Source organism: Falco cherrug, chromosome 3, assembly GCF_023634085.1.
Source record: "Falco cherrug isolate bFalChe1 chromosome 3, bFalChe1.pri, whole genome shotgun sequence".
NCBI lineage: Eukaryota > Metazoa > Chordata > Aves > Falconiformes > Falconidae > Falco > Falco cherrug.
This window is the reverse complement of record NC_073699.1, coordinates 14795723-14819538: the sequence shown is the minus strand read 5'-3', so window position 1 is coordinate 14819538 and position 23816 is coordinate 14795723. Positions and strand designations below refer to the sequence as shown.

Here is a 23816-nt window from a genome sequence, read left to right as displayed (position 1 = left end):
TGGCCATTCACCCTGGCTTCAGCTAAAGCATTTTCTAATCAATTTCTAGGAAAGAGCAGGAGTGTAGAAGATTAATATGAGGCCCCTTGATTTACATAGGAGCCCAGATCATCAAGCCCCCCTGGAGATGGCATTACAGTGTCTGCAGGTCAGTGTGTTAAGAAGCTGAACTAACCCCAGTACAGAGTGTGGCTAGGCCTGAGAGCTGTAAAACTTCCCCATTATGCTCTGGCACTTTCAGTGAATTGTGGTGTTTCTGATGCTCCCCCATGTTTGTAATGCAGATGGTGGTAGGACAGTCATAGTTATACCAGCCCAGAGCAGAAGGCCGTGTCTCCACCGTGCAGCAGCCAGCTTTGTCCAGTATCAGAGCCTACCCTAAGTATGTAAGAGCAGCGCAAACCTCACCAACACCTCCCTGATCGTGTCTTCCGGCTTCTAGTAACCTGCAGCTGAGGGACCTGCTGAGGCAGAGATGTGTCTTTGCATTTAACAACACTCAGGGGACTTCTCTGCCGTTAATCTGTCCATTCACTTTTTGAGCCCATGCAAACCTTTGGGATACACAGCAAGTTGTGGTGAGGAATTCCATGGCTAATCTACACTTGTTTCCAGCTATCAGCTGTACAAGCTGTGGCAAAAAGTCCATTTTACAGGACATTACTGGGTTAATTAAGGCAACTAGCCTAAGGTAATGCATTTAAAGAGAGTAAGTTTTCTTCTATCAAACAGTAGTAGCATTATTCAACCCTGAAGTCTGTGGCAGAGTAGTTCCAGGGCTGCCTCCTCTCCAGCGGTGTGGCTCATGGGCTGAGGCAGCTCAGGACACAGGGTGACAAAAGGAGCTGAGAAATGCACAGAGGATCCAGCTGGAGAGAATGGATGCTCCTCTGCCAGCTTCCCTGACCGTGGATGGATAGGCTAGAAATACAGCATGATAACACACACTGCGGCTCGCAGCTTTTGCATAGAGCACGTGGACCACAGCTCACTGTAGAGGCTCCATGGACAGCTGGAGAATTGGAGGGATGGAAAGGGATGGAAAGCACAGCATGGGCATGAACTGAGTGTGTGGATCAGTGAGAGACCAAACCACTCTAAGATGAGGGTATATGTAGTCCAGACACCCCCAGAAAAAATAGACAAGCTGAGACATTAAAAGCAAAGACAGAGAATGCATCCCAGTCTGGTGATACCTAAAACGAGCCTGACATAGTGCCTATGTGGAAATCTGAGCTACAAGTAAAACTAGGCTTCAAACCCTGTGACTCCAATAATGCCATGCAAATGTGCTAGGAACAGAATGTTCTTCATGTAAAAGAAAACACACTAGAAGGAAAATAAAAATACAGTTCTCACTACAAAACACACACCACATGAAGACATACTTCCATTTAAACCTGGATAAGGAAAATACAGACAAGATAATTCAACAAAATGACCACAGACAACCCAACTTCTTTCCTGGGTTCTTAAAAGACTACAGAAGATGAAGACTTAATACGCTATACCAAAATGCTTGGGGCAGTCATTAAAAGCTATACCTGATGTAGTCAGGCTACTGAAAAAAAAGGAGAAAACCCAGAAAATAAGCTGAATACAACTAGGATTTTTTAAAAATATGATGTATATATATCTATATAAAAGGAATATACCAGGAGACAAAGAACTATTAACATTAGCAAAATTAAACACCACGGCAGTAATGAAGAAGGGCATGAAAAAAGTTTTAAATTTTCTTCAAAAAATATTAAGGAAATAAAGACCAGTCATTGGGTCGGGCACGCAGCGGTGGAGGAGCTGCATGTAGGTGAGGTTCTCGTGGGTGTTGGGGTCGAAGAAGCCCTTGGTGTCATCGCTGGGGTCGGAGAGGATCTGGTTCATCTCCTGGTCAAAGTAGCCGCGCCGGTAGGCCACCTCCACGGGGAGGCGGTGGCTGTGCACGGGGTCGATGATGCCGCCGGTGGCGATCTGGGCCTCCAGCAGGCGGATGCCGTGCTCCTTGACAATGAGCTCCTTCTTCATGGCCTGGAAGAGGGAGATCTGGTCGCCAGTGTAGGGGTCCGTGTAGCCTGTCACGGCCCTCTCGGCCGACAGGAGCTTCTCGTGCAGCTCGCTGCCCACCAGCCCGGACGAGATGGCCTCGTCCACAGAGAGCTTCTCGTTGGTGAGCGGGTCAATGAGGAAGCCGGTGGCAGCCTGCGCCTCCAGCAGCACCAGAGCCGTGCCCTGCCTCAGGATGCCCTTCCACATGGCCTGGTAGATGCTCATCTTCTCCATCTTGGTGGGGTCAGCCTTGGAGGGCACCAGCACGCCGGCGATGCAGCCCGTGCCGTCCAGGTAGCGCTTGACGGAGGCCATTTCCGTCACCTCCTCCACGGTCTTGGAGCCCTGGACGAGGTCGGCCAGCGTGTCCTTGTCGATGATGCCCGAGTCCACCAGATCCGAGGCAGTCACCTGCCTCCTGAGGCCCGGGAATTTCATCTTGCTGCTCTGCTCTGCCGCCTCCTCGACGAGCACGGTGAGGAGCCTTGCCAGCTCGTCCAGCGCCAGACTCCTGGCGCGGGCCTGCCCCAGCAGCTCCTGCCTCTTTGCCTCGGAGACATACTTGGAGAAGAGCAGCTCCCACAGGGAGACCTTCCTGCCCTGGAAGCCGCCCGCCGACACCTCGACAGTGTGGGACTTCAGGGACCGCTGCAGCTGCTGCTCCTGCTCCTGCTCCTGCTCCTGCCAGGGGCCCGTGGCCTCGCCGTTCTCGGCCAGCGGCGCTGTCTCGCGCTGCACTGGCTTGCGGGCCAGGGCGGTGCCGTGGCCCTGGCCCTCAGCTGTGCTGATGATGGCGGTGAGGAGGGTGATCATCTCCGAGATGGTGACCGTCCCCGCCTTGTACTTCCGGAGGAGGTCCTGGCGCCGGTGGTCGGGGACGTAGCGGGAGAAGAGGAGCTCCCAGACGGTGACGCTCTGGCCCTGGAAGAGCCCCACGCTGAGGGTGGTGCGGGCGTCCTGCAGGGCTTTGCGGGCATCCTCTGTCAGCTGGTAGAGCACGGAGCCCTTGTCCATCAGCTGGAGCATGAGCAGCCCCGTGTCCGGGTCGGGCACGCAGCGGTGGAGGAGCTGCATGTAGGTGAGGTTCTCGTGGGTGTTGGGGTCGAAGAAGCCCTTGGTGTCATCGCTGGGGTCGGAGAGGATCTGGTTCATCTCCTGGTCAAAGTAGCCGCGCCGGTAGGCCACCTCCACGGGGAGGCGGTGGCTGTGCACGGGGTCGATGATGCCGCCGGTGGCGATCTGGGCCTCCAGCAGGCGGATGCCGTGCTCCTTGACAATGAGCTCCTTCTTCATGGCCTGGAAGAGGGAGATCTGGTCGCCAGTGTAGGGGTCCGTGTAGCCTGTCACGGCCCTCTCGGCCGACAGGAGCTTCTCGTGCAGCTCGCTGCCCACCAGCCCGGACGAGATGGCCTCGTCCACAGAGAGCTTCTCGTTGGTGAGCGGGTCAATGAGGAAGCCGGTGGCAGCCTGCGCCTCCAGCAGCACCAGAGCCGTGCCCTGCCTCAGGATGCCCTTCCACATGGCCTGGTAGATGCTCATCTTCTCCATCTTGGTGGGGTCAGCCTTGGAGGGCACCAGCACGCCGGCGATGCAGCCCGTGCCGTCCAGGTAGCGCTTGACGGAGGCCATTTCCGTCACCTCCTCCACGGTCTTGGAGCCCTGGACGAGGTCGGCCAGCGTGTCCTTGTCGATGATGCCCGAGTCCACCAGATCCGAGGCAGTCACCTGCCTCCTGAGGCCCGGGAATTTCATCTTGCTGCTCTGCTCTGCCGCCTCCTCGACGAGCACGGTGAGGAGCCTTGCCAGCTCGTCCAGCGCCAGACTCCTGGCGCGGGCCTGCCCCAGCAGCTCCTGCCTCTTTGCCTCGGAGACATACTTGGAGAAGAGCAGCTCCCACAGGGAGACCTTCCTGCCCTGGAAGCCGCCCGCCGACACCTCGACAGTGTGGGACTTCAGGGACCGCTGCAGCTGCTGCTCCTGCTCCTGCTCCTGCTCCTGCCAGGGGCCCGTGGCCTCGCCGTTCTCGGCCAGCGGCGCTGTCTCGCGCTGCACTGGCTTGCGGGCCAGGGCGGTGCCGTGGCCCTGGCCCTCAGCTGTGCTGATGATGGCGGTGAGGAGGGTGATCATCTCCGAGATGGTGACCGTCCCCGCCTTGTACTTCCGGAGGAGGTCCTGGCGCCGGTGGTCGGGGACGTAGCGGGAGAAGAGGAGCTCCCAGACGGTGACGCTCTGGCCCTGGAAGAGCCCCACGCTGAGGGTGGTGCGGGCGTCCTGCAGGGCTTTGCGGGCATCCTCTGTCAGCTGGTAGAGCACGGAGCCCTTGTCCATCAGCTGGAGCATGAGCAGCCCCGTGTCCGGGTCGGGCACGCAGCGGTGGAGGAGCTGCATGTAGGTGAGGTTCTCGTGGGTGTTGGGGTCGAAGAAGCCCTTGGTGTCATCGCTGGGGTCGGAGAGGATCTGGTTCATCTCCTGGTCAAAGTAGCCGCGCCGGTAGGCCACCTCCACGGGGAGGCGGTGGCTGTGCACGGGGTCGATGATGCCGCCGGTGGCGATCTGGGCCTCCAGCAGGCGGATGCCGTGCTCCTTGACAATGAGCTCCTTCTTCATGGCCTGGAAGAGGGAGATCTGGTCGCCAGTGTAGGGGTCCGTGTAGCCTGTCACGGCCCTCTCGGCCGACAGGAGCTTCTCGTGCAGCTCGCTGCCCACCAGCCCGGACGAGATGGCCTCGTCCACAGAGAGCTTCTCGTTGGTGAGCGGGTCAATGAGGAAGCCGGTGGCAGCCTGCGCCTCCAGCAGCACCAGAGCCGTGCCCTGCCTCAGGATGCCCTTCCACATGGCCTGGTAGATGCTCATCTTCTCCATCTTGGTGGGGTCAGCCTTGGAGGGCACCAGCACGCCGGCGATGCAGCCCGTGCCGTCCAGGTAGCGCTTGACGGAGGCCATTTCCGTCACCTCCTCCACGGTCTTGGAGCCCTGGACGAGGTCGGCCAGCGTGTCCTTGTCGATGATGCCCGAGTCCACCAGATCCGAGGCAGTCACCTGCCTCCTGAGGCCCGGGAATTTCATCTTGCTGCTCTGCTCTGCCGCCTCCTCGACGAGCACGGTGAGGAGCCTTGCCAGCTCGTCCAGCGCCAGACTCCTGGCGCGGGCCTGCCCCAGCAGCTCCTGCCTCTTTGCCTCGGAGACATACTTGGAGAAGAGCAGCTCCCACAGGGAGACCTTCCTGCCCTGGAAGCCGCCCGCCGACACCTCGACAGTGTGGGACTTCAGGGACCGCTGCAGCTGCTGCTCCTGCTCCTGCTCCTGCTCCTGCCAGGGGCCCGTGGCCTCGCCGTTCTCGGCCAGCGGCGCTGTCTCGCGCTGCACTGGCTTGCGGGCCAGGGCGGTGCCGTGGCCCTGGCCCTCAGCTGTGCTGATGATGGCGGTGAGGAGGGTGATCATCTCCGAGATGGTGACCGTCCCCGCCTTGTACTTCCGGAGGAGGTCCTGGCGCCGGTGGTCGGGGACGTAGCGGGAGAAGAGGAGCTCCCAGACGGTGACGCTCTGGCCCTGGAAGAGCCCCACGCTGAGGGTGGTGCGGGCGTCCTGCAGGGCTTTGCGGGCATCCTCTGTCAGCTGGTAGAGCACGGAGCCCTTGTCCATCAGCTGGAGCATGAGCAGCCCCGTGTCCGGGTCGGGCACGCAGCGGTGGAGGAGCTGCATGTAGGTGAGGTTCTCGTGGGTGTTGGGGTCGAAGAAGCCCTTGGTGTCATCGCTGGGGTCGGAGAGGATCTGGTTCATCTCCTGGTCAAAGTAGCCGCGCCGGTAGGCCACCTCCACGGGGAGGCGGTGGCTGTGCACGGGGTCGATGATGCCGCCGGTGGCGATCTGGGCCTCCAGCAGGCGGATGCCGTGCTCCTTGACAATGAGCTCCTTCTTCATGGCCTGGAAGAGGGAGATCTGGTCGCCAGTGTAGGGGTCCGTGTAGCCTGTCACGGCCCTCTCGGCCGACAGGAGCTTCTCGTGCAGCTCGCTGCCCACCAGCCCGGACGAGATGGCCTCGTCCACAGAGAGCTTCTCGTTGGTGAGCGGGTCAATGAGGAAGCCGGTGGCAGCCTGCGCCTCCAGCAGCACCAGAGCCGTGCCCTGCCTCAGGATGCCCTTCCACATGGCCTGGTAGATGCTCATCTTCTCCATCTTGGTGGGGTCAGCCTTGGAGGGCACCAGCACGCCGGCGATGCAGCCCGTGCCGTCCAGGTAGCGCTTGACGGAGGCCATTTCCGTCACCTCCTCCACGGTCTTGGAGCCCTGGACGAGGTCGGCCAGCGTGTCCTTGTCGATGATGCCCGAGTCCACCAGATCCGAGGCAGTCACCTGCCTCCTGAGGCCCGGGAATTTCATCTTGCTGCTCTGCTCTGCCGCCTCCTCGACGAGCACGGTGAGGAGCCTTGCCAGCTCGTCCAGCGCCAGACTCCTGGCGCGGGCCTGCCCCAGCAGCTCCTGCCTCTTTGCCTCGGAGACATACTTGGAGAAGAGCAGCTCCCACAGGGAGACCTTCCTGCCCTGGAAGCCGCCCGCCGACACCTCGACAGTGTGGGACTTCAGGGACCGCTGCAGCTGCTGCTCCTGCTCCTGCTCCTGCTCCTGCCAGGGGCCCGTGGCCTCGCCGTTCTCGGCCAGCGGCGCTGTCTCGCGCTGCACTGGCTTGCGGGCCAGGGCGGTGCCGTGGCCCTGGCCCTCAGCTGTGCTGATGATGGCGGTGAGGAGGGTGATCATCTCCGAGATGGTGACCGTCCCCGCCTTGTACTTCCGGAGGAGGTCCTGGCGCCGGTGGTCGGGGACGTAGCGGGAGAAGAGGAGCTCCCAGACGGTGACGCTCTGGCCCTGGAAGAGCCCCACGCTGAGGGTGGTGCGGGCGTCCTGCAGGGCTTTGCGGGCATCCTCTGTCAGCTGGTAGAGCACGGAGCCCTTGTCCATCAGCTGGAGCATGAGCAGCCCCGTGTCCGGGTCGGGCACGCAGCGGTGGAGGAGCTGCATGTAGGTGAGGTTCTCGTGGGTGTTGGGGTCGAAGAAGCCCTTGGTGTCATCGCTGGGGTCGGAGAGGATCTGGTTCATCTCCTGGTCAAAGTAGCCGCGCCGGTAGGCCACCTCCACGGGGAGGCGGTGGCTGTGCACGGGGTCGATGATGCCGCCGGTGGCGATCTGGGCCTCCAGCAGGCGGATGCCGTGCTCCTTGACAATGAGCTCCTTCTTCATGGCCTGGAAGAGGGAGATCTGGTCGCCAGTGTAGGGGTCCGTGTAGCCTGTCACGGCCCTCTCGGCCGACAGGAGCTTCTCGTGCAGCTCGCTGCCCACCAGCCCGGACGAGATGGCCTCGTCCACAGAGAGCTTCTCGTTGGTGAGCGGGTCAATGAGGAAGCCGGTGGCAGCCTGCGCCTCCAGCAGCACCAGAGCCGTGCCCTGCCTCAGGATGCCCTTCCACATGGCCTGGTAGATGCTCATCTTCTCCATCTTGGTGGGGTCAGCCTTGGAGGGCACCAGCACGCCGGCGATGCAGCCCGTGCCGTCCAGGTAGCGCTTGACGGAGGCCATTTCCGTCACCTCCTCCACGGTCTTGGAGCCCTGGACGAGGTCGGCCAGCGTGTCCTTGTCGATGATGCCCGAGTCCACCAGATCCGAGGCAGTCACCTGCCTCCTGAGGCCCGGGAATTTCATCTTGCTGCTCTGCTCTGCCGCCTCCTCGACGAGCACGGTGAGGAGCCTTGCCAGCTCGTCCAGCGCCAGACTCCTGGCGCGGGCCTGCCCCAGCAGCTCCTGCCTCTTTGCCTCGGAGACATACTTGAAGAAGAGCAGCTCCCACAGGGAGACCTTCCTGCCCTGGAAGCCGCCCGCCGACACCTCGACAGTGTGGGACTTCAGGGACCGCTGCAGCTGCTGCTCCTGCTCCTGCTCCTGCTCCTGCCAGGGGCCCGTGGCCTCGCCGTTCTCGGCCAGCGGCGCTGTCTCGCGCTGCACTGGCTTGCGGGCCAGGGCGGTGCCGTGGCCCTGGCCTTCAGCTGTGCTGATGATGGCGGTGAGGAGGGTGATCATCTCCGAGATGGTGACCGTCCCCGCCTTGTACTTCCGGAGGAGGTCCTGGCGCCGGTGGTCGGGGACGTAGCGGGAGAAGAGGAGCTCCCAGACGGTGACGCTCTGGCCCTGGAAGAGCCCCACGCTGAGGGTGGTGCGGGCGTCCTGCAGGGCTTTGCGGGCATCCTCTGTCAGCTGGTAGAGCACGGAGCCCTTGTCCATCAGCTGGAGCATGAGCAGCCCCGTGTCCGGGTCGGGCACGCAGCGGTGGAGGAGCTGCATGTAGGTGAGGTTCTCGTGGGTGTTGGGGTCGAAGAAGCCCTTGGTGTCATCGCTGGGGTCGGAGAGGATCTGGTTCATCTCCTGGTCAAAGTAGCCGCGCCGGTAGGCCACCTCCACGGGGAGGCGGTGGCTGTGCACGGGGTCGATGATGCCGCCGGTGGCGATCTGGGCCTCCAGCAGGCGGATGCCGTGCTCCTTGACAATGAGCTCCTTCTTCATGGCCTGGAAGAGGGAGATCTGGTCGCCAGTGTAGGGGTCCGTGTAGCCTGTCACGGCCCTCTCGGCCGACAGGAGCTTCTCGTGCAGCTCGCTGCCCACCAGCCCGGACGAGATGGCCTCGTCCACAGAGAGCTTCTCGTTGGTGAGCGGGTCAATGAGGAAGCCGGTGGCAGCCTGCGCCTCCAGCAGCACCAGAGCCGTGCCCTGCCTCAGGATGCCCTTCCACATGGCCTGGTAGATGCTCATCTTCTCCATCTTGGTGGGGTCAGCCTTGGAGGGCACCAGCACGCCGGCGATGCAGCCCGTGCCGTCCAGGTAGCGCTTGACGGAGGCCATTTCCGTCACCTCCTCCACGGTCTTGGAGCCCTGGACGAGGTCGGCCAGCGTGTCCTTGTCGATGATGCCCGAGTCCACCAGATCCGAGGCAGTCACCTGCCTCCTGAGGCCCGGGAATTTCATCTTGCTGCTCTGCTCTGCCGCCTCCTCGACGAGCACGGTGAGGAGCCTTGCCAGCTCGTCCAGCGCCAGACTCCTGGCGCGGGCCTGCCCCAGCAGCTCCTGCCTCTTTGCCTCGGAGACATACTTGGAGAAGAGCAGCTCCCACAGGGAGACCTTCCTGCCCTGGAAGCCGCCCGCCGACACCTCGACAGTGTGGGACTTCAGGGACCGCTGCAGCTGCTGCTCCTGCTCCTGCTCCTGCTCCTGCCAGGGGCCCGTGGCCTCGCCGTTCTCGGCCAGCGGCGCTGTCTCGCGCTGCACTGGCTTGCGGGCCAGGGCGGTGCCGTGGCCCTGGCCCTCAGCTGTGCTGATGATGGCGGTGAGGAGGGTGATCATCTCCGAGATGGTGACCGTCCCCGCCTTGTACTTCCGGAGGAGGTCCTGGCGCCGGTGGTCGGGGACGTAGCGGGAGAAGAGGAGCTCCCAGACGGTGACGCTCTGGCCCTGGAAGAGCCCCACGCTGAGGGTGGTGCGGGCGTCCTGCAGGGCTTTGCGGGCATCCTCTGTCAGCTGGTAGAGCACGGAGCCCTTGTCCATCAGCTGGAGCATGAGCAGCCCCGTGTCCGGGTCGGGCACGCAGCGGTGGAGGAGCTGCATGTAGGTGAGGTTCTCGTGGGTGTTGGGGTCGAAGAAGCCCTTGGTGTCATCGCTGGGGTCGGAGAGGATCTGGTTCATCTCCTGGTCAAAGTAGCCGCGCCGGTAGGCCACCTCCACGGGGAGGCGGTGGCTGTGCACGGGGTCGATGATGCCGCCGGTGGCGATCTGGGCCTCCAGCAGGCGGATGCCGTGCTCCTTGACAATGAGCTCCTTCTTCATGGCCTGGAAGAGGGAGATCTGGTCGCCAGTGTAGGGGTCCGTGTAGCCTGTCACGGCCCTCTCGGCCGACAGGAGCTTCTCGTGCAGCTCGCTGCCCACCAGCCCGGACGAGATGGCCTCGTCCACAGAGAGCTTCTCGTTGGTGAGCGGGTCAATGAGGAAGCCGGTGGCAGCCTGCGCCTCCAGCAGCACCAGAGCCGTGCCCTGCCTCAGGATGCCCTTCCACATGGCCTGGTAGATGCTCATCTTCTCCATCTTGGTGGGGTCAGCCTTGGAGGGCACCAGCACGCCGGCGATGCAGCCCGTGCCGTCCAGGTAGCGCTTGACGGAGGCCATTTCCGTCACCTCCTCCACGGTCTTGGAGCCCTGGACGAGGTCGGCCAGCGTGTCCTTGTCGATGATGCCCGAGTCCACCAGATCCGAGGCAGTCACCTGCCTCCTGAGGCCCGGGAATTTCATCTTGCTGCTCTGCTCTGCCGCCTCCTCGACGAGCACGGTGAGGAGCCTTGCCAGCTCGTCCAGCGCCAGACTCCTGGCGCGGGCCTGCCCCAGCAGCTCCTGCCTCTTTGCCTCGGAGACATACTTGGAGAAGAGCAGCTCCCACAGGGAGACCTTCCTGCCCTGGAAGCCGCCCGCCGACACCTCGACAGTGTGGGACTTCAGGGACCGCTGCAGCTGCTGCTCCTGCTCCTGCTCCTGCTCCTGCTCCTGCCAGGGGCCCGTGGCCTCGCCGTTCTCGGCCAGCGGCGCTGTCTCGCGCTGCACTGGCTTGCGGGCCAGGGCGGTGCCGTGGCCCTGGCCCTCAGCTGTGCTGATGATGGCGGTGAGGAGGGTGATCATCTCCGAGATGGTGACCGTCCCCGCCTTGTACTTCCGGAGGAGGTCCTGGCGCCGGTGGTCGGGGACGTAGCGGGAGAAGAGGAGCTCCCAGACGGTGACGCTCTGGCCCTGGAAGAGCCCCACGCTGAGGGTGGTGCGGGCGTCCTGCAGGGCTTTGCGGGCATCCTCTGTCAGCTGGTAGAGCACGGAGCCCTTGTCCATCAGCTGGAGCATGAGCAGCCCCGTGTCCGGGTCGGGCACGCAGCGGTGGAGGAGCTGCATGTAGGTGAGGTTCTCGTGGGTGTTGGGGTCGAAGAAGCCCTTGGTGTCATCGCTGGGGTCGGAGAGGATCTGGTTCATCTCCTGGTCAAAGTAGCCGCGCCGGTAGGCCACCTCCACGGGGAGGCGGTGGCTGTGCACGGGGTCGATGATGCCGCCGGTGGCGATCTGGGCCTCCAGCAGGCGGATGCCGTGCTCCTTGACAATGAGCTCCTTCTTCATGGCCTGGAAGAGGGAGATCTGGTCGCCAGTGTAGGGGTCCGTGTAGCCTGTCACGGCCCTCTCGGCCGACAGGAGCTTCTCGTGCAGCTCGCTGCCCACCAGCCCGGACGAGATGGCCTCGTCCACAGAGAGCTTCTCGTTGGTGAGCGGGTCAATGAGGAAGCCGGTGGCAGCCTGCGCCTCCAGCAGCACCAGAGCCGTGCCCTGCCTCAGGATGCCCTTCCACATGGCCTGGTAGATGCTCATCTTCTCCATCTTGGTGGGGTCAGCCTTGGAGGGCACCAGCACGCCGGCGATGCAGCCCGTGCCGTCCAGGTAGCGCTTGACGGAGGCCATTTCCGTCACCTCCTCCACGGTCTTGGAGCCCTGGACGAGGTCGGCCAGCGTGTCCTTGTCGATGATGCCCGAGTCCACCAGATCCGAGGCAGTCACCTGCCTCCTGAGGCCCGGGAATTTCATCTTGCTGCTCTGCTCTGCCGCCTCCTCGACGAGCACGGTGAGGAGCCTTGCCAGCTCGTCCAGCGCCAGACTCCTGGCGCGGGCCTGCCCCAGCAGCTCCTGCCTCTTTGCCTCGGAGACATACTTGGAGAAGAGCAGCTCCCACAGGGAGACCTTCCTGCCCTGGAAGCCGCCCGCCGACACCTCGACAGTGTGGGACTTCAGGGACCGCTGCAGCTGCTGCTCCTGCTCCTGCTCCTGCTCCTGCCAGGGGCCCGTGGCCTCGCCGTTCTCGGCCAGCGGCGCTGTCTCGCGCTGCACTGGCTTGCGGGCCAGGGCGGTGCCGTGGCCCTGGCCCTCAGCTGTGCTGATGATGGCGGTGAGGAGGGTGATCATCTCCGAGATGGTGACCGTCCCCGCCTTGTACTTCCGGAGGAGGTCCTGGCGCCGGTGGTCGGGGACGTAGCGGGAGAAGAGGAGCTCCCAGACGGTGACGCTCTGGCCCTGGAAGAGCCCCACGCTGAGGGTGGTGCGGGCGTCCTGCAGGGCTTTGCGGGCATCCTCTGTCAGCTGGTAGAGCACGGAGCCCTTGTCCATCAGCTGGAGCATGAGCAGCCCCGTGTCCGGGTCGGGCACGCAGCGGTGGAGGAGCTGCATGTAGGTGAGGTTCTCGTGGGTGTTGGGGTCGAAGAAGCCCTTGGTGTCATCGCTGGGGTCGGAGAGGATCTGGTTCATCTCCTGGTCAAAGTAGCCGCGCCGGTAGGCCACCTCCACGGGGAGGCGGTGGCTGTGCACGGGGTCGATGATGCCGCCGGTGGCGATCTGGGCCTCCAGCAGGCGGATGCCGTGCTCCTTGACAATGAGCTCCTTCTTCATGGCCTGGAAGAGGGAGATCTGGTCGCCAGTGTAGGGGTCCGTGTAGCCTGTCACGGCCCTCTCGGCCGACAGGAGCTTCTCGTGCAGCTCGCTGCCCACCAGCCCGGACGAGATGGCCTCGTCCACAGAGAGCTTCTCGTTGGTGAGCGGGTCAATGAGGAAGCCGGTGGCAGCCTGCGCCTCCAGCAGCACCAGAGCCATGCCCTGCCTCAGGATGCCCTTCCACATGGCCTGGTAGATGCTCATCTTCTCCATCTTGGTGGGGTCAGCCTTGGAGGGCACCAGCACGCCGGCGATGCAGCCCGTGCCGTCCAGGTAGCGCTTGACGGAGGCCATTTCCGTCACCTCCTCCACGGTCTTGGAGCCCTGGACGAGGTCGGCCAGCGTGTCCTTGTCGATGATGCCCGAGTCCACCAGATCCGAGGCAGTCACCTGCCTCCTGAGGCCCGGGAATTTCATCTTGCTGCTCTGCTCTGCCGCCTCCTCGACGAGCACGGTGAGGAGCCTTGCCAGCTCGTCCAGCGCCAGACTCCTGGCGCGGGCCTGCCCCAGCAGCTCCTGCCTCTTTGCCTCGGAGACATACTTGGAGAAGAGCAGCTCCCACAGGGAGACCTTCCTGCCCTGGAAGCCGCCCGCCGACACCTCGACAGTGTGGGACTTCAGGGACCGCTGCAGCTGCTGCTCCTGCTCCTGCTCCTGCTCCTGCCAGGGGCCCGTGGCCTCGCCGTTCTCGGCCAGCGGCGCTGTCTCGCGCTGCACTGGCTTGTGGGCCAGGGCGGTGCCGTGGCCCTGGCCCTCAGCTGTGCTGATGATGGCGGTGAGGAGGGTGATCATCTCCGAGATGGTGACCGTCCCCGCCTTGTACTTCCGGAGGAGGTCCTGGCGCCGGTGGTCGGGGACGTAGCGGGAGAAGAGGAGCTCCCAGACGGTGACGCTCTGGCCCTGGAAGAGCCCCACGCTGAGGGTGGTGCGGGCGTCCTGCAGGGCTTTGCGGGCATCCTCTGTCAGCTGGTAGAGCACGGAGCCCTTGTCCATCAGCTGGAGCATGAGCAGCCCCGTGTCCGGGTCGGGCACGCAGCGGTGGAGGAGCTGCATGTAGGTGAGGTTCTCGTGGGTGTTGGGGTCGAAGAAGCCCTTGGTGTCATCGCTGGGGTCGGAGAGGATCTGGTTCATCTCCTGGTCAAAGTAGCCGCGCCGGTAGGCCACCTCCATGGGGAGGCGGTGGCTGTGCACGGGGTCGATGATGCCGCCGGTGGCGATCTGGGCCTCCAGCAGGCGGATGCCGTGCTCCTTGACAATGAGCTCCTTCTTCATGGCCTGGAAGAGGGAGATCTGGTCGCCAGTGTAGGGGTCCGTGTAGCCTGTCACGGCCCTCTCGGCCGACAGGAGCTTCTCGTGCAGCTCGCTGCCCACCAGCCCGGACGAGATGGCCTCGTCCACAGAGAGCTTCTCGTTGGTGAGCGGGTCAATGAGGAAGCCGGTGGCAGCCTGCGCCTCCAGCAGCACCAGAGCCGTGCCCTGCCTCAGGATGCCCTTCCACATGGCCTGGTAGATGCTCATCTTCTCCATCTTGGTGGGGTCAGCCTTGGAGGGCACCAGCACGCCGGCGATGCAGCCCGTGCCGTCCAGGTAGCGCTTGACGGAGGCCATTTCCGTCACCTCCTCCACGGTCTTGGAGCCCTGGACGAGGTCGGCCAGCGTGTCCTTGTCGATGATGCCCGAGTCCACCAGATCCGAGGCAGTCACCTGCCTCCTGAGGCCCGGGAATTTCATCTTGCTGCTCTGCTCTGCCGCCTCCTCGACGAGCACGGTGAGGAGCCTTGCCAGCTCGTCCAGCGCCAGACTCCTGGCGCGGGCCTGCCCCAGCAGCTCCTGCCTCTTTGCCTCGGAGACATACTTGGAGAAGAGCAGCTCCCACAGGGAGACCTTCCTGCCCTGGAAGCCGCCCGCCGACACCTCGACAGTGTGGGACTTCAGGGACCGCTGCAGCTGCTGCTCCTGCTCCTGCTCCTGCTCCTGCCAGGGGCCCGTGGCCTCGCCGTTCTCGGCCAGCGGCGCTGTCTCGCGCTGCACTGGCTTGCGGGCCAGGGCGGTGCCGTGGCCCTGGCCCTCAGCTGTGCTGATGATGGCGGTGAGGAGGGTGATCATCTCCGAGATGGTGACCGTCCCCGCCTTGTACTTCCGGAGGAGGTCCTGGCGCCGGTGGTCGGGGACGTAGCGGGAGAAGAGGAGCTCCCAGACGGTGACGCTCTGGCCCTGGAAGAGCCCCACGCTGAGGGTGGTGCGGGCGTCCTGCAGGGCTTTGCGGGCATCCTCTGTCAGCTGGTAGAGCACGGAGCCCTTGTCCATCAGCTGGAGCATGAGCAGCCCCGTGTCCGGGTCGGGCACGCAGCGGTGGAGGAGCTGCATGTAGGTGAGGTTCTCGTGGGTGTTGGGGTCGAAGAAGCCCTTGGTGTCATCGCTGGGGTCGGAGAGGATCTGGTTCATCTCCTGGTCAAAGTAGCCGCGCCGGTAGGCCACCTCCACGGGGAGGCGGTGGCTGTGCACGGGGTCGATGATGCCGCCGGTGGCGATCTGGGCCTCCAGCAGGCGGATGCCGTGCTCCTTGACAATGAGCTCCTTCTTCATGGCCTGGAAGAGGGACATCTTTTTTCCTGTGCAGGGGTCCGTGTAGCCTGTCACAGCTCTCTCTGCAGTAAGAAGTTTTTTTTGTAGCTCGCTGCCCACCAGCCCAGATGAGACCGCCTCGTCCACAGAGAACTTCTTGTTTTTGCATGGGTCAATGAGGAAGCCGGTGGCAGCCTGCGCCTCCAGCAGCACCAGAGCCGTGCCCTGCCTCAGGATGCCCTTCCACATGGCCTGGTAGATGCTCATCTTCTCCATCTTGGTGGGGTCAGCCTTAGAGGGTACCAGCACACCAGCAATGCTTCCGGTTCCCTCTAGGTATTTTCTCACAGTATCCATTTTTGCTATATCTTGTGCCCTTTCTTTTCCTTCATGCAGGTTTTCCATTGTTTCTTCTGTAATGATTCCTGCACTTAGAAGTTCTGATGCTGTTATTTGTTGCCTGATTCCTTGGAACCAGACATCACTTCTGTCCTCTTCTTTTTCTTTCATTATATTTAATATTATATCAATGATTCCTTGTAGAATGTTATGGGATTCATCTTTATATTTTTTTATCAGTTCTTTTCTTTTTTCTTCTGTTATGTACTCAGAACAGAGAAGTTCCCACAGTGACAACACCTGTCCTTTATATTTTCCAAAAGGCACTTCCACCTTTGTACATAATAGGGCAGTTTTTGTATGCTCATCAATGTAGAAATAGTCATCATCTTTTTCCATGACCTGCAGCAGGTACAATCCAGTATTTCTGTCTTTGGAACATCTCTGCAGGAGCTGGCTGTAACTGATTTTCTCATGAGTATTAGGATCTATAAAACCTTTTGTACCATGATCTGGATCAGAAAGCAGGATAAACATATCATCATCTAGGTACCCGCGCCAGTAGGCCACTTCCACGGGGAGGCGATGGCTGTTCACGGGGTCAATGATTCCACCGGTGGCGATCTGGGCCTCGAGCAGGCGGATGCCATGCTCCTTGACTATTATCTTTTGCCTTATTGCCTGGAAGAGAGATATTTTATTTCCTGTATGAGGATCTTCATATCCTGTCACGGCTTTCTCTGCTGACAGGAGTTTCTTGTGCAAGTTTCTCCCCACCAGCCCAGATGAGACAGCCTCATCCACGGATAGCTTCTTATTTTTCAGTGGGTCAATGAGAAAACCAGTGGCAGCCTGCGCCTCCAGCAGCCCCAATGCACATTGCTCTGTGAGGAGGCCTTTGTTTAGGGCCTGGTAGATGCTCATCTTCTCTTTCCTTGATGGGAGTAGAACCCCAGCAATACATCCAGTGCCATCCAAGTACCTTTTGATGGTGTCCCTCTCTGTGAGGCTCACAAGTGTGAGACTTTCATCCTGCAGCTGATCTAGAGTTTTCTTGTCAATTATCTCAGAGTTAAACAATTCTGATATTGACACATACCCTCGGAGTCCTTTAACCTTGAGGCCTTCTGCTCTTTGCTCTGTATCCTCAATTATTTTCATGATCAGTGCTGTAAGGTCTTCCAGTGTTAGGGTTTTGCTTTTGTACTGCATCACTAGCTCTTTCCTTTTCTGCTCGGAGATGTAATGAGAGCAGAGAATTTCCCAGATAGAAACTGTTTGGTCTTTAAACTTTCCAACTTTCACATTAAGGGGCTTTAAGCGCAAAACCTGTTTTGTAAGCTCATCAATGTAGAAGTACTTCCCTCCTTCCTGTACAACTTGCAGCATGTACAACCCAGTCTCTGAATCTTGAACACATCTCTCCAGTAGCTGCATGTAGGTGAGGTTCTCATGGGTGTTGGGGTCGAAAAAGCCCTTGGTGTCATCGCTGGGGTCGGAGAGGATCTGGTTCATCTCCTGGTCAAAGTAGCCGCGCCGGTAGGCCACCTCCACGGGGAGGCGGTGGCTGTGCACGGGGTCGATGATGCCGCCGGTGGCGATCTGGGCCTCAAGCAGGCGGATGCCGTGGCTCTTCACAATCAGTCCTTGGTTCATAGCTTCAAATAGGGACATCGGGGCTTTTGTGTAGGGGTCAGTGTAGCCTGTCACAGCTCTTTCTGCACAGAGTAGCTTTTCAAAAATCTCCCCTCCAATTAGGCCTGCAGTTAATGCTTCCTCCACTGAAAACTTCTTGTTTTTCTCTGGGTCAATGATGTAGCCAGTGGCAGCCTGTGCCTCCAGCAGCACCAGTGCTGTCCCTGGCCTCAGGATGCCCTTCCTCATGGCTTGGTAGATGCTCATCTTCTCATTGCTTGGCTGTATAAGGACCCCTGCTATGAAATTGCTGCCCTCTAGGTACCTGCGGACAGAGTCCATTTCAGTCACTTCTTTGACAGTTTTCTTCCCCTGGTTGAGCTCATCAAGGGTTTTTTTGTCTATCAGTTGAGACTGGAAGAGGTCACTGGCAGATACTCTTTTCCTCAGGCCCCTGAATGCAAATTTCTTGCCCTGTGTCTCAGTCTCTTTGATGATTGTGGTGACACTTGTTACAATTTCCTGCAGCACTTCAGTATTTTCATCTTTGTACTTTTGCACTAGCTCTCTTCTTTTGCCGTCTGAGAGGTATTCAGAGTTAAGAAGGTCCCAGACTGACACTGTCTGTCCTTTGAACCGCCCTACATTGACACAAACAGTCACAGATTTCATCACCTCCATGGTTTGTTCATCCACACAGAACATCACATTTTCTGACAGAGGAAGCAGCCAGAGACCTGACTCAGCCTCGTGAATGCACCTGTCCTTCAGCTGCTGGTAGGTCACGTTCTCCTTTGTGTTTGGATCAAAAAAGACTTTGGTGCTGTCATTCATCCGAGAGAGGGTTTGGTTCAGGTTTTCATCATAGAAGCCGTACCTGCATGCAGCCTGGAGTGGAAGGTGATGATGGTGAATGGGATCAATGACCCCTCCTGTGGCCAACTGGGCCTCTAGGAAGGGAATAGCATCTTCCAGGGGAATCAGCTCTTTCCTGAGCGCTTGGCACAGTGAGATGGAGTTCCCTGTGTAGGGATCTGTGTAACCGGTCACTGCCCTCTCAGCAAGAAGGAGTTTCTCAGTGAGTTCTTCTCCAACAACTGCTGCTTTCACAGCATCCCTCACACTGAGTCTCTGGTTTGTTGCTGGGTCAGTTAAGTATCCTGTGGCTGCCTGAGCTTCTAGCAGTCTCAGAGCAGCCCCAGGGAGGAGTAAGTTGGTTTTCATGGCATCGTAAAAGCTCATCTTCTTTTTGGATGCCTCTATGAATACCCCAGCGATGCTGCCTGTGCCCTGCAAGTACCTCTTCACACTCTCCATCGCAGCCACTTCCTCTGGAGCTCTTCTGCCCTGAGCCAGTTCTTCAAACATCTTCTCAGTAATGATGCCAGCATCCAGCAGCCATACTGCAGGGACACTGCCCCGCAAACCTTCAAAGGTGATCTGGGTGCGGGCTTTCATTTCCATCTCCTCAACCAGTCTGAGCACAAGAGCAACCAGCTGCTCCAGCGACATTTCCTCAGACCGGAACCTCTCCACGAAGTGTCTTCCCTGCTCTTCAGTGAAATACCCAGAGTGGATTAGCTCCCAGAGGGAGACCCCTTTTTCCTTCACCACAGTTTCCTTGAAAATCTGTTGGATTTGTTCATCAGTGTAGGCAGGAGCAGCTGTCTGTGGCAGAGGCAGCAAGTGGAAGCCAGAGATCTCATCCTTCTGACAGCGCTTGATTAGCTCCGCATAGGTCACAGTCTCTTTGCTGTCGGGGACACAGAAGGTTCTGTTGTTGTCACTGGGTTTAGAAAGGGCTTTGCTTGTATCCTCATCCAGGCACCCTCGCTTCTGGGCAGATTCTATGGGGATATAGTGGCCACATGCTGGGTCAATGATGCCTCCTGTAGCCATCTGCACCTCCATCAGCTGCATGGCTTGGCTGTCCGCAATCAGGCCCTTCTTCATTGCCTGGAAGAGGGGTATTTTCTTGCCTGTGAAAGGATCTTTATAGCCTGTTACAGCCCCTTCTGCATGCTGCAGCTTCTCATGGACTTCTGGCCCAATGACTCCCTCCTTGACAGCATCATCCACACAGAGTTTCTGGTTGTTCACTGGGTCAATGATGAAGCCTGTGGCAGCCTGGGCCTCTAGCAATGGGAGGGCTACTCCTGGTACAACAATGTTTTGCTTCATGGCCTCATAAATGCTTAACCTCTGGTTTGATGGCTGGAGCACAACACCTCCAATGCTGCCAGAGCCGTAGAGATACTTTCTGACAGAGTCCATGTGCAGAACTTCCTTAGGTGTGATGGATCCCTCCAACACCTTCTCAAACAGGGCCTTGTCAATGACACCTGTTTCCATCAGGTGGTAAGCGCTGACACTGCCTCTCATGGCTGGGAACTTGATGGGGGCCCATTTTTTCATTTCCTCCTCTAACATGATTCGAATTTGCTCCAGGGTGAGCTTCTTCAGCTGGTAGTGGTTGAATATCTCTCTGCGCCTGCCCTCGCTAAAGTACTCGGAGTTCAGCAGGTCCCACACAGAGACCTTCTCCCCCCGTAACCGCCCAAACCTGACCGGCAGCCAGGAGCTCCTGAACACCCGTCTGGTGTCATCATCGATGAACTGGCGCTTCCTGCTGTTCAGGGGAAGGAGGCAGAGCCCTGTGGAGGGCTCTGTGATGCACTTCTCCTTCAGCTGCAGGTAGGTGAGGTTCTCGTGAGTGTTGGGGTCGAAGAAGCCCTTGGTATCATCACTGGGATCAGAAAGGATTACATTCATCTTCTTGTCAAAGTAGCCGCGCTTGTAGGCCACCTCCACAGGGATGCGGTGGCTGTTGACAGGGTCGATGATGCCGCCAGTGGCGATCTGGGCCTCAAGCAGGCGGATAGCATGTTCCTTCACAATGAACTCTTTCTTCATGGCCTGGAAGAGGGAGATCTTGTTCCCTGAGTAAGGATCTCTATAGCCAGTGACTGATTTCTCTGCAGTCAGTAGCTTGTTGTAAACATCTGGGCCAATGATGTTCGCTCTTAGAGCCTCATCTACAGAGTACCTTTTGTTGGCAGCTGGGTCAATGATAAATCCAGTGGCAGCCTGTGCCTCCAGGAGGATCAGTGATGTTCCTGGCCTTAAAAGTCCTTTCCGCTTTGCCTGGTAGATGCTGATCTTCTCCTGGGAGTCAGGAAGCAGCAGACCACCAATGCTACCTGTCCCTTGCAGGTACTTCTTGACAGTGTCCATGCCAACAACTTCTTTGGCTGATGTTTCTCCCTCCTTCAGTTTCTTAAACAAATCTTTGTTGATAATTTCTGAGCTCAGAAGCTGGTCAGCTGTCACACGGTCCCTCAGTCCTTCAAAAGTGACATTAGCAGTGGAAGCCATTTCCTCAATGGTGGCACTGACTGCCTTACCCAATTCTTGTGTAGAGAGCATTCCTGCAAGGTACTGCTGAGTGAGAGCAGCTCTTTGCTCACTTTGGATGTAGTCTGAGAAGAGGAGTTTCCAGAGAGACACTGACTTTCCCTTGAATTTACCCAAAGCAACGGATACCTGTGTGTTTTCCAGAGTTGTTTGGGTCCTATGGTCAAAAAAGAGGTGGGTTCCCTTGGATTCTTCTCTGCTGTCCCCACCAATCGGCAGCAGAAGGAGCCCCGTGTTGGGATCAGTGACACAGCGCTTGAGCAGGTCTGCATAGGTCAGCTTCTCCTTGGAGCTGGGGTCAAAGAACCCTTTCATGTCATCAGTAGGACTGGAGAGGAGCTGTCTTGTGGCCTCGTCCAGGTACCCCCACTTACAAGCTGTCTCTGTAGGGACACGGAGGTGCCTGCCTGGAGCAATTATACCCCCTGTAGCCATCTGAGCCTCCAGAAGGCAAATGCCATGATCCTTGGGGATGAAGCCTTTCCTGATGGCTTGGAACAGAGACAGCATTTCTCCAGTGTAAGGGTCCCTGTATCCAGTGATGGTTCTCTCAGCTGAAGACAGTTTCTTGTGAAGCTCTGGGCCGATGAGACCAATCCTGACAGCCTCATCAACTGAGTAGCTTTTGTTCTTTATGGGGTCTGTTAGGCTGCCCGTGGAGGCTTGGACTTGCAGGAGCATCAGAGCAGTGCCAGGCACCAGGAGGTGCTCTCTCAGTGCCTGGTAAAGGCTTTTCCGCTCACCGGAAGGCAGGACAACACCAGCCACGCTCCTTGTCCCATGCAGGAACTGCTGAACAGAGTCATTTTCTGCTACCTCCTGGGCAGAAACTCTTCCCTCCTCAAGACCTCTGAACATGTCAGAGCTGATGATGCCAGAGTCAAAAAGATCCCTGCTGCTCACCCTCCCTCCCAGACCTGGGAACGTGATTTGCAGGGGCAAGAGGAGGAAGCCTGAGGCTGGATCAACAATACACCTCTTTATAAGCTCCGTATAAGTGACCCTCTCCATAGTACTGGGGTTGAGGAATCCTTTGCTGGCCTCATTGCTGGGGTCAGAGATGAGCTGGCTCATCTCTTCATCTAAATATCCCCTCTCACAGGCAACATCTGCGGGGAGCCGGCAGCCAGTGGCTGGCTCAATGATGCCTCCGGTTGCAATCTGGGCCTCCAGCAGCCGGGTTCCTTGCTCCCTCCCGATCAGGTCCTTCTGGATCGCCTGGTAGAGGGAGATTTTCTCTTCTGTGTAGGGGTCCACAAAGCCAGTAGCAGCTTTCTCTGCAGCGAGCAACCTTTCCTTCAGCTCCAGCCCCACCAGCCCCAGATGCACAGCTTCTGCCACGGAGACATGCCTGTTCTTCACCGGGTCAATGATAAAGCCCATGGCTGCCTGGGCCTCGAGAAGACAGAGTGCTGAATCCAGACTCAGGAGGTGCTCTCTGGTGGCATCATAAAAGCTCATTATCTTCTTTGAAACCTCTACATACACTCCAGCAATGCTGCCAGCTGCCTTAGAGGGCTCGCTAGAAGCATCCATCACTGTCACATCCCTGTCAGCTGCTTTTTTCTGTTTGCAAGGCATTATGTCCTGGCACAAGTGGTTTGCTCCTGGCATGTTTTCCTGGTGAGAGATGAGGGCAGCATGGCCATTCACTGCTGGCTTGCTCTCCATCCTCCCGCTGCACTCCTTTCACAGCTGTCAAGCCTCTCTGGAGAAAGGGGAGAGAACGGGAAAGCTCAGTGAGAAATCAGCTTCTCTATAGTTTGCATGCTAAATACAGGGAGAAAAAAGAAAAATAAATGCCTCAGAGGCAGTAGGAAGTAACAGCCAAAGGCTGAGCATGTTCAGGGCAGTGTGCTTATCCCTGAAGCTGACATGCTGAGTCAGGCCTGGCAGAGGCAAGCACCCTCTGCTTCCTGAGCTAGGCTTGCCGGTTGCACTAGGACATCTCAGCATGAGAGAAGGACACCAGAGCAGAGGCACCAGTGGGACCTGTGGAGCACTGAGCTGAGGGAAGGCTTGGCTCCTGTGAGGAGTAAAGCCCTTGCCACATGAATTTAGCCACCAGTTTGTGCAGAGATCATCTCTGCACAAAAACCTTGTGCAGTGCTTCAAAGGCCTGAAGGACATCAGGCCCTGGGGGCAAAGCACCATCCAAAAGCAGCAGCTACCAGGGAGTACCAGCACTCACTCGGGCTGCTGCTGGCACTGGCACAGGGATAAGCAAATCCCCAGCCGGGGTGGAAAGGCTGCTACAGGGGGTCAGCCTGGTCCCCTGGCACACTCCTCACAGCAACACCAGTCAGCAGGGGCTGGAACTGCCAGGCACCCAAAAGAAGCTCTGGAGGCTCTTTGCCTGGTGCCCACTGCTGCAGTGAGATGGGGTATCTTCCCCCCTTGCATTGCTCAGGAAGCATGGGAAGGGGGGACCAGCAGAAAGAGAAGGGGTTGGGTGCAGCAGGCCACATGGACCTGCATGCCTACACTCCTGTTTTTGAAAAGCTCCTAGACACTCTGGGATCAACCACAGCACAGCCATTATACAGTCAAATTATGGTGCTGGAGGGAGTATGAGGCCGTTGGGTGCTGGGCTGTGCACACTGAAAGGCTGGAGGGTGCTTGTGGTTGAGTATGGGCTGTGCAGAGGTCTGGGAGCTGTCATTAGCCCCTGGGCTATAACTGTGGCACACGCTGCTGCAGAGAAGCCTCACTGCCCGCAACCTTGCACAGTGGGGCGTCCACGTCCTCTGGCTGGAAGCCAGTCCTGCAGCAGGAGGCTGCAGTTTTGGAGCCGGTTTGAGAAGAGAGGGGGTTGGCTCTGCTACATCAGGGCAGCAGAGATGGCTCCTTATTCCCTCGCACAGCCCCTGGCACCAGTGCAGAGTGGGGTGTGCCAGGGCTGCACCAGCCCTACAGAGGCAGGTGAGGCCATGGGAGAGAGCACGAAGCTCTGCAGCATGCTGAGGAGTCCTGCTTGCCTGAGCTTCTGGGGTGGAGCTGGCTGGGTCATGCTGTTGACCACCAGCATCTCTAGACCCAGCTGCAAGGACACAACCAGAGCAGAGCTACCCCATGGTATGCACCACTGTATGTGGAAGGGCATTGGCACAGCAGCCCCAGAGAGAGACAGTGCCTTGCTGACCCTCCTGCAACGATCACACTGAGTGGGGATGGCACGGACCAGCTGTATCTGGTGTGGACCAGCCCACAACCTTCCCCACATCCCCAGTATAAAGAAACCAGGGAGTGAAAGTAGCGTGCTGGTGCCGGTGCACACT

The 23816-nt window shown here is 59.1% G+C and overlaps 1 protein-coding gene across 1 annotated transcript in view; it reads right to left on the bottom strand.

Moving 5' to 3' along the window:
* Positions 1-22209, bottom strand: part of EPPK1 (epiplakin 1) — a 44898-nt gene extending 22689 nt beyond the window's left edge. The window contains exons 1-4 of the mRNA XM_055703857.1: positions 14635-22209; positions 14272-14532; positions 8131-13296; positions 1753-7824 (exon numbers count right to left, since the gene is read on the bottom strand). Coding sequence (XP_055559832.1) covers positions 1753-7824; positions 8131-13296; positions 14272-14532; positions 14635-22209 — 19074 coding nt within the window. The remainder of the gene's footprint in view (positions 1-1752; positions 7825-8130; positions 13297-14271; positions 14533-14634) is intronic.
* Positions 22210-23816: the final 1607 nt, after the last annotated feature.